Raw genomic sequence first — 10,710 nt, forward strand, 5'->3', positions numbered from 1 at the left:
ATCCTGTTATTAAAATTAGAAATGAAAAATGAAATTTTTTTGTTGAAATTTGATTTCAAGGATGTATCTTACTAGCGAAAAACATTAACACTAAAATTCATACCTATTTATCATTTCGTTTTATATATATATATTCATGGAACAAAAGCAAACCTCCCATAAAAACTACTTTTAATTGGATGGCTTCATTCATATTATTCATTCTACTATCCCAGATCTGCTACAGAAGAACAGACCCCTAAACAAAAGACATCAAGAAGAAAGTGGCTGGTGTTACTGTCAGGATTTATCATTATGGCGATCCTTGTTGGATTTGTATTTAATATGTCTATCCTCATTTCTGAGCTTATGCGTACATTTGGAAAACAAAAGTCGGAAACAGCTTTAGTACAATCCATTACAATCGGGATACTGTATACGGCAGGTAAGCTGGCTTTATGTATCAATATAATAGCTGTCGTTATTAATATTACAAAATATTTAAAGTTCATATGTGATTAAGAGAAAATATATTTCTTTGTGCTATATGAAGATGAACGTGTTTGATGCTCGTTAGTTGGTTATTGGTACCGTTGTTGCATACATTGTTCTCATTTGGAACACTCGAAATGACCAAGGTTTACATTTTTCATTGATGAAGCAGAAGACACTCTTACTCTTCCGGAACACCTAGTCTTATTTTCCTTGTGTTTTAAGGGGTATCGTTTATTCATATGTTGCCCTGGCTGATAAATTTGCGTTTGGATTATGAGTATATTGAATATTTTTAGAATACTACCTGTAAACAAAAAAAAATTTGCATAATTGATTCAACGAGGAAGAAATATGAACAAAGACAGACTGTTTTTAATACATAATCAGGTAAAGCCAAAATAATAGCGAGAGAAAACACGACAGCAATGTACTCTCAAAGTTCGTGATATTGAAGTACTCGCAGTTTTACAAAGTTCACGTTATACGTGTACTCTTAGTTCTACGAAGTTCATGTCATTGAACTACAAAGTTCATGTTATTGAACAGCATTTTATACCATGTGGAATGCAATATAGAGTTAACTATGGCAGGATATTGGACAAATATGACATTAATCCACAATAAAAAACTTTTGCATGGTATCGAAGTAACACGTCAAGCAACATTTACACTCACAGATGCGATATTGATGGAAAATAAATTCTCTTTATATTACCACTGAAAAAATATCATTTCATGGTATGCTTGACCGAATATCAAATCTGAATGAACCTATGTTAAATGGAGTTCTTCACTCCATAATGAAGTTTCGAAAATAAGTGTTTTAAATGTTTGATGTATTTTTTTTCATATTCAGGAGCTGTAAGTGGAAAATGTCTGTTCAGATACGGAGTGAGATCAACTGGCATAATAGGAAGCATATTGGTCAGCCTAGGACTGATTTTATCCTTCTTCGCAAATAATATACCTCATCTCATTGCCACGATTGGTGTAGTTTCAGGTAGGAATTTTATTTCTTAAATTTTGTTGGTAAAATGTTTTGTCTGCAGCACGCAGATCTAAGTCTTCAATAACAACCCATGTAACATGTAAATCACATTCACACATATTAGCTGCAGGGTCCGTTACAAACTCTTTTCTCACAACATTATTCCAAACCTTTATCCCGTGTCTCATCTTACGGCCACCCACATGTTCTACAGTATAAATTTCCGTGTTTAAAATCCTATTTCGGGAACCTTTGATTTCGTGGATAAGCTAAATAAATCTAATTGTGCTAATTTGAACAATTCGTAGACATATGAATAAATGGATTAAGAGTATCCACTAAATTCACGAAAATAAATCATCCTCGGAAATTAATATTGTTTATTACATTTTCATCGCAAAAATAAACCAAAACAATGGCAAACTTACGATAACTATAAAATGGGTAAGTTGACCATGCTTATTCCAGACACTACTCACTCATTATACAACGATGTTGTGCGCGGCAAAAAAATAGTCCATATTATGAAAAATCAGTTAAAATATACAGACTCATAAACAAATCCTAATGAATGTTTATTTGTGTTTGGACATGAATTTTGTTATTTATTGATGTCACTTATACACAATGAAATGGTTTAAACGTTTAACTGAAAAAAACAATGTTTGATAAATTCTTCCGCGCATGAAAAAGTATGGCGCCATCCTAGTCGCTGTCACTATCAATGACACGGATTCTTTTTAAATGCCTTGGTCCACACTCAAGACTCTTAGAACGGGGATGGGTTTGACCACTGATAACACAGTTAGAGTTACTAACTTGCATCGTCTGCTGACTGCCATGAAAATGGAAATTTACGTTGGAGTTGAAGGTTGTGTTCCCAGTGAACAAACTCCTGACAGAATTGGAGTAGATTTGTATCGGGCTCTCTGATTGGTCAATCCTCAAAGTGATATTTTTCACAGTGAAAAATATAACTTTCATCAGTTTGAGATATCCCTATATTTCACTGCTAGAAATGTAATAATATGTAAAACCTACACGCTGTGGCTGATTTTCACTTTCAGACATTGAATAACAGTCACTGACAAAGTACTTCCGATGGGCAATACTAAAATCTGAAGTGGATAACTCACAAAATGTCCGGAAGTTTGAAAGCTGTTATGTTGCGATGTAACATCTAGATTTACTGGAGACTGTGATGAAAATTAAGACAGAGATAATGAAAATGAAATCATCAAACATTTGGTATAAGATTCAACATACTTCCTTGTGAGATCTTGATGGCGCCTATTTTGCCACCCAATGTTACTCTCAAATAGATTTATCTACCCATGTTTCCATCTTTAACCCCTCTTATGGACACTAACCCGTTAAAGATAAATAAAACTTGAACTTTTCGGTTTTAACTTTGCCTGTCAGAAGATTACTTTTATTACTGAATGATGACAACTGGACAATCGATAAAGGTACAACTGCAACTTTACTTTCAATAGGTTTTGGTTCCTCTGCAGTCTACATTTCCGCAGTAACAAGTATTGGAGAATACTTCGAAGAGGACTCCAAACTTGCTTTGTCATTCCTCACATTTGGATCCGGATGTGGCTGTATGGTAATTCCTTTCCTCTTTCACAGACTTATCGAAGAGTTCGGATGGCGGGGGAGTTTACTTATACTTGGCGGGTTAATGGCAAATGCGATATGTGGCTTTGCTATATGCAAACCAGTGAAAATTGGTCCGCCATCAACAACACATGAACCAAACGAACGTAACACGGAGACGAATTCGAAACAGGAAAGTTATATAAAATCGTTGAGGTCGTTGATATCAAACAAAGTTTATTTAACACATGTGGTGGCTTTGTGTTGTACACTTCCAGTTATAAATTCTTTTTTGACATTCTTTATTGATTTTCTTGAAATAAAAGGATTAGACTCTGAAACAGCAGTGCTACTGTATCTTTATTCACAATTAGGGATGACGATTTCTGGAATCCTTCCTGGTTTGTGTGAAAAGTATATCTACCACTGCAGTGACCTTCTTCTATCTGCTTTTTTCACGATGATCGGATCGATTGCTTTTGCTTTACTTCCTAATGGAGAAACTTATGCACATTACCTTGTCCTGGTTATAATTTTGGGAATGACGGTGGGCGTTAGCGTGACCACCATCTCCATGACAACTTTGAAGCTTGTAGGAATACTGGACTACTCCGCAGCAATGGGAGTATTAATGACAGCAATGGGGATATCTAATACGATATCGGCGCCTATTGCAGGTAATGTTTGTCTACGAAGTAACTAATTCGATATAACTGTAGTATTTCATTTGCATAGCATTTTCCATCCCACTAAAAAGCATCAATGGCATGACGGAGACTTTATGGAAAGACTCTCGTCCATTCATGTTAAAATCAAGTTATTCTCTACGTGTTTGCACTCTTTTATATTGAAGAATTATTGCATACGTTGCTGTACAAACATTAACTGTACAAGTGTCTTGTCTATATTACAGGATTGTTTATTGATCTGACAGGGTCCTACACCAAACCACTTTACGGAATGTCGGCATCTCTCGGATTCGCGACCTGTATGTTGGTGTTTGCTGCTGCACTAAAACGAAAAATATCGAACAACAATAATTCAGAAAACGAATCTTAAACAGAACATGTTTTTATAATCAGCTACCTTCACTAAAAATAAGCAATGTGAAATTTATTGACCACGTACATCGTATATACCTACCAGAATTAGAAATCAAGGACACGACAGACTCCTCAACATCGGCAGCTTATCTCGATCTTTTCCTTGAACGAAACCTACAGTAACAGCTTTCCACCAAGCTGTACGATAAGCGTGAGGATTTGAATTTCTCTAATGTCAATTTTCCATTTCCGGACAGCCACATTCCAGCATCCTTACCCTATGATTTAACATATCGCATTTGATTCGATATTTAAGAATAAAATCATATAAATTTATATCCATGCATTTTCAATGAACAAATGTTATCCATGTATGAAATAAGTTCTTAAAAGCATATTGTACAGGGAATATGGCTTCACTCGCAAATACAAGTTTTCATTTCCATCACTTTACTCTAAAAAAGTTATAGAGCGTCTATTGTTTCGATTAGCAGCATGGAATCAAATATTGTAAGCTGACTAGATGTATAACCACTGTAGAACAAACAATTTCTTGAAACTAAAAAAAGCTAGTTTTGTTTAACATTTCATGTATAGACTGCAATCAATTTCCAAGAACTAGTATAACATTTTTAATAGATACAACACGAATAATAAATTGTAACAATATATTAAATGTATATTATTACTACAATGTTTCAATCGTATTGGTTTTCTTTCCTTACGCTATTGCTATATTCTGCAACCATTTCCAAATTCATGATCAAATTAATTACTATTGTTGTTAAAGTGACATATTTCAATGTCTTTATATATATATATATAGTCATATGGGAGACTTTGCTGGTATCATACAGAAGATGTAAAATAATTTCTCGTCCTATAATTTTGAATGATGTATTAAATTGTTGGTTTTATATTTTGTTATTTAATGATCCACTGAAGTTTTATTCAGCCATTGACATATAAAACAAATCTATGTTCATCTTTATTCAGCTAAAATATTGGTGTGAGAGAGCTGATTAAGCAAAGTATCTGATTTTACTAAATCATATTATTACTAAGAGAAGGATATCGGTGGGAAAGTTTCAAAATGTGGTTAATTTACTATAGGTTATTAATATTAAAATATTGATAAGATTGTAATATTATTATGTCACGATATCAACAATAGAATAGTGTGTGTGTGTGTGTGTGTGTGTGTGTGTGTGTGTGTGTGTGTGTGTGTGTGTGTGTGTGTGTGTGTGTGTGTGTGTGTGTGTGTGTGTGTGTTGAATACGATTGTCTGTATAGTACATTATATATACAAAGTATATGACGGCTTAGTTGATACTTGTGATCATGTACAAATTACAGTATGCAATGATGTCGAGTAACGTTTATCCAAATTTGACTCTTGTTACAGTAGATTCCACGAAAGTAAATACTACAATAAGTATTACTAAATTTGATATATTTTGAAAAGTTTAAAGGTAACTGTACTGAGGAATTTAAAAAAGAATCTTTACATTACTGAGTTTTACAAATAAAACTTCTTAATACAACTAATCTTTGTGATACTTTTCAATATATGATCAACATGGATATTCATGTGCCATGTTTATATGAACTAATATCAGATAAAGTGATATTTTTAATTGCCATCGGATTGTATTTTCTGTGTTGATTTCTTTTCTATCAATAATAATAGTATTTACATCGACAGTTGGGTTTACGTCTACTATATACAAGGCGGTGTCATCAGCGAAGAGTTTTATTTTACAATCGATATCCTTCACTATATCATTAATGTTTAGTTAGAAAAAAGAGAGCCTGAAATTAAACCTTGAGGTACCCCTGCTGTGATCTTTTTTTCAATCTGAAGAATAGCTATTTACAACGACTTTTTAAATTTCTATCAGACGAATGATTTTTAATGAAGATAATGGTTTTCCAGAAATACTGGCTACTTTTAATTTATGTATATGACCCCTGTGGCTAACCCGATCAGGCGCTTTACTTCTGACACAAAATACAGCTTTGATTTCCTTACCCGCATCTGAAGCCCTCCCAATATCGTTCGTAAAAAGTTGGTCAATTGACTTTTGTTTGACATTTATTTAAAAAAAAACAAAAAAACAAAAAAACACGTGTACCTATGTTTAAAATACATCTTTCCATTAACTTGCCAAGAAATCTTATCAAAGGTATAGGTTTATGATTTAAAACAATTGATTTATTATTTTTTTTAAAGACTGTTGTGACATTTGCTGCTATACAACACAGTAGATTAACTTATTAAGACATATGTAAGAACTTAAACCACAGACCCCGTTTTTGCTTCCTTAGTAATTCTAGGACTCATATTATCTGGACCTGAAGGCTTTGAAATATCTAACATGATTTAACGTCTTTAACATCCTGCTCAGAAATAACAATATTTTAAAGTTTATTTGAATTGGTATGGTATCATCGGGTAATGTGACATTAGAGTCATTAATGGAAGATTGACCTAGTTATTGAATAGTTCTGTTCTTTGTTTATTTTCCTCATAATTTGTATAATCAAGTATCAGAAGAGATATACTATAAACACAGGATTTTTGCCAAATTCTACAAAGTTAAAACTGCATTTGTTTACATTTAACCCGAGCCGCTATCTTAGTTTCGCCTGGACCTCTCATTCAAAACGTGTCAAACCAGTCACCGAAAATTCGGTAGCTTGTTAAAGGCCCCTGCTGTCCATATGACGGTACAAATATCGGCTCGTATGTCTACATGTGATATGTATGTGATAATTTATATAATAATATAGTTCATACTTGATTAACTAAATCCAGTTTCAAATCATGTATCCATAATTATTGTAGACTGGCCGGTTACGACTAGCAAAACTGATATAAAGAATGGCACAAACGTCTATTTACAAGATTCAAGACAGCACTCACAACTCACATGCCTCCGAAAATGACTAAAATCCGCTAAATCTCTCGAAAGTCAATCCAACAATATTTGACACAGGGACACATAGGACCAAATAATAGATATGTCCACTGATGTACCTGCGATAGGAAAACTGGACCAAATATGTTATTGCACATCTGTTTCACGATTATTGAAAGTGTGGTATATGGTTTATTTATCTATGATATGAAAAAAGTATCTATTTTCTAATTAAACCGCATTTGACACATCTATTTCTATCATGTACAGATACACTCGTATGTAACACTTCATGGTTCCCTATACGAACCCTTCAACCCAGGTTCGGTGATCTTATGCCCATAAGGGTCTTACAAATTGGAAACGTGAGGTATCTGGCTAAAGAGCATGAAGACTGAAATAAAGTTCAATATATTTTATTAACATCAACAAGTTTAAAGGAAAGATTTCAACAATAGAGAATAAAAGGACAACTTCCTCACATTACACTCTATCATTTACACCCAACACATAACTCCCACTTGATAACATATAGCTATTCTAGCGACTACAAGGCTCACTCCTTCTAAGAATGTTAGTAGAGACAGCGGCTACATCACGCTTTGGACTTGAGTTAAGAAGAATCCTATATGTTCTTAGCTCTAACTTCTAACTAAAATAGACTGCAGCCCCTACACACTGTACCTAACGCTACTGGAATGAGGGAGAGAGAGAGAGAGAGAGCAGACAAATTCACGAGGACTTTACAACCGACGGACGAGCTATAGAAATACACCGGTTTTTCATAGACAGAAACGGCAAATCGCACGTGCTGATTTCCCTCGAAATATTAAACACTGACTAAATGAAAACATAAGAAATAGTCCGAGTTCCAAAGCTTCTATGTTCCGAGAGTACCAAAGTCAAACAACCAAGATGGCGGACTACATGAGGGAGATGACCGAATATCTCATATGTCTAATGGATTGGGATATTACCCACTCAAATCCAATATTTATCGACTACTTTAACCTGTTTCTCGTTTTATATCAAATTTCCTCTGAATATGTAAGGATGCTTTCTTGTCTATCGCGTAGAAGATGTACAGAAATGAATACAACTCAGTGTAGATTTGAAGAAAATGTCAAATAACAAATAAAAATTCAGTTCGATTGTGGAATCAGGACTCGCACGGCCGTCTGCTGACTGATCAATTATCAGTTAGGGCTGTATGAGGAGATCATGTAGGTAGTATGGTATAATATGAATTTACAGCACGGCGTATACAAGACACATAGAGAATGAGATGCAGATTATATTATATCATTGGTAAATTATTTAATACCTTCAGGCATATATTTCCCCAGAGTCTAACACGGTCTTCACAATAAATTTTTCCAATAGTATTTTTCATGTACTATTTTTCCTTAACTTTATATGTATTCAAGAATTTAAAAGAAAGAAATAGTAATGCATATATTACAGAATCGTCTAGACCTTGGAGTACTAGCATATCGACCAACTTCAAACAAATCTCGGTGCAGATTCACGTATTTTAGTTATAAGAATTCTACCTTTAAAGGACTAATATACATAGATACTGAAAATGGTAAAGTAATCACGTCAGTAAGGTGTTTATAAATGTTGAAGATATGTTGTCAGCCTTGGTCAAAGATTTGCTGTCTGATAAATAGTAATATATTGGTAATATTAATGTCAAACATTAGTTCTCTTTTCCATACATATCCGAAACCAAATTAAAAACAAATATTTTTTTTGTTTTACAAAAATAACACATTTTAAACAGCTCTTGTATTTCCATACCTAAAAAATCATATGCATGATTCAAAATACAATTTCCTGACATAAATAATTTAAACCAGTATCTAATTATTCTAAATTTCCGGTAATATTCAAGTGGAAAATGATCCAGTTCACAAAATACCATAGAATTTGAGGTAGATAAAAAAAATGTTTGTAATTTTTCAAAATGTGCACGAACCTTTTCAGTATCATTTGCCCTTGATGATCCCAATATCTGTCATCCATAATTAAAAATGATGCCAACATACCTATCAAACGGCGAAGCATAGTTTCAATATTGAAGCTCACATTACTGCATTTTTTAAACAGTGTAAACATTGTTTTTCTACCTTAGTTAGAGAGTCTCCTTTAAGATTTGCACGTGATTTCACTTTTCATATAAAGATTTAGTTGAATTTAAAAGTGTTCCTGGTATTCCTTATCTTCTTAGTCAAACAGTTGCATATAAAAATTTGTTGTTGCCGAAAAAAAATGGTATACTCGCGCGTGTCCTCACATATGTGAGGGCCCTCGGCCAATGAAAAGCACGTATACATTTCTACTTGTAGGGGGGCGTGGTCTGATGACATATTGAAATTTGCATTGATATACTTAGTACAGATGTTAATAAAGACGGACTAAGCAAAAATAATCAAAAACTGTTAAGTGCGATTGAGGAATCATAAGTTGCATGGTCGTTAGCTAGTGTCGGGGAATGGCAAGAATCTGCAGTCAAAATGTGCTCTAATGCAAGAATGTTTATGTCATTGATTGAGGCAACCGACCATTTAAATGACATAGAAATAAGAACAAATGCACAATTTTATACATCGAAAAGACTTCTGAATTTCGATACGAAGCGTAAGTAGATATTCTTTAATTACTAGGGGATTTCACGATGAGCGCTATGGAATTTTGATGTCATAAATGTCAAAGTTTGATATTGACCGATTTTTCCTCGCGTTGAAAACGTTTTAAAGCCTATCATTGATTAAATTTTAGCCACACATATCCGTTGAAGTGTTCATTGTATTTCTGATTTTTGCTTGAACTTATCCATGATAGTATTCTTGTATCTTATCGCATGGTATCGTTTATTTAAACACCATAGCGTATTCACTTCCCATTTCTTAAAAGATTTGAAAAAACCGTAACATTGTTAAGATGGAAATGTAATGACCGGAAAGTTAAATGGTAATTTAATTGCTGTTTCAGATATTTTAACAATTATAAACTTATTATAAATTTCAGGGCTGTCAGGGCACCTAGCTCGGTAAACGTGTGAATCCCGCAGGTGAGGTAAAGGGAGGCTGAATTTTACTTCATGCATATTTTCATGATAATTGTTTGATTGTTTATTTGTTATGCAAAAGTATAATGATAGCATCCTTCGTGCAACTTGTCAATTCCACCGTAGGCATCTGAGCTAAACACACATGCCTACGGTCACCTGTACTGTATCCGAGAGTAACGAACATGTAGGCATAAAGAAGCAGTAACGCGAAAGTATTTTATATACTTTTGAATTGGTTATCATTTACTAGTTTTTTAAACGGAAAAAGTTTTCATTAAACATGAAAAATAGCGCATCATTCACTCATATGTTACCTTCGTTCGTCTCTCCTTCAATAAATTTATGTGATTTAGACAATTGCCGTAGAATTTAAAATAAGCCAATAACTAACTTTACCAAAATGAAATTCTTTTCCACTAAGTCTCAAAGTTTTGTCTGTAACTTTCGGTCTTATAAGCGAACATTATATGTTTATGAGATACATGAATCTGTGTAATCGCTGTTAGCTATGTACATCTTTTTAATTTCCTGTTAGAAGAACCATATCAAAGGCAGAAAAAAGAGAAGTGAATAAAAAAGTAAAGAGAAAAAATAGAAACAATAACT

At 33.6% G+C, this 10,710-nt stretch overlaps 1 protein-coding gene across 1 annotated transcript; it reads left to right on the forward strand.

The window, feature by feature from the left end:
* Positions 1–294: 294 nt before the first annotated feature.
* On the forward strand, positions 295–4,123 carry LOC132548750 (monocarboxylate transporter 14-like). Its single transcript, XM_060212631.1, has 4 exons — positions 295–424; positions 1,331–1,474; positions 2,977–3,231; positions 3,978–4,123. The coding sequence occupies exons 1-4, from the start codon at positions 295–297 to the stop codon at positions 4,121–4,123; spliced, it is 675 nt and encodes a 224-aa protein (XP_060068614.1).
* The last annotated feature ends 6,587 nt before the right edge of the window (positions 4,124–10,710 follow it).

This window comes from Ylistrum balloti, unplaced genomic scaffold, assembly GCF_031769215.1.
Source record: "Ylistrum balloti isolate Yb309-2 unplaced genomic scaffold, AGI_CSIRO_Ybal_v1 Utg370026, whole genome shotgun sequence".
NCBI lineage: Eukaryota > Metazoa > Mollusca > Bivalvia > Pectinida > Pectinidae > Ylistrum > Ylistrum balloti.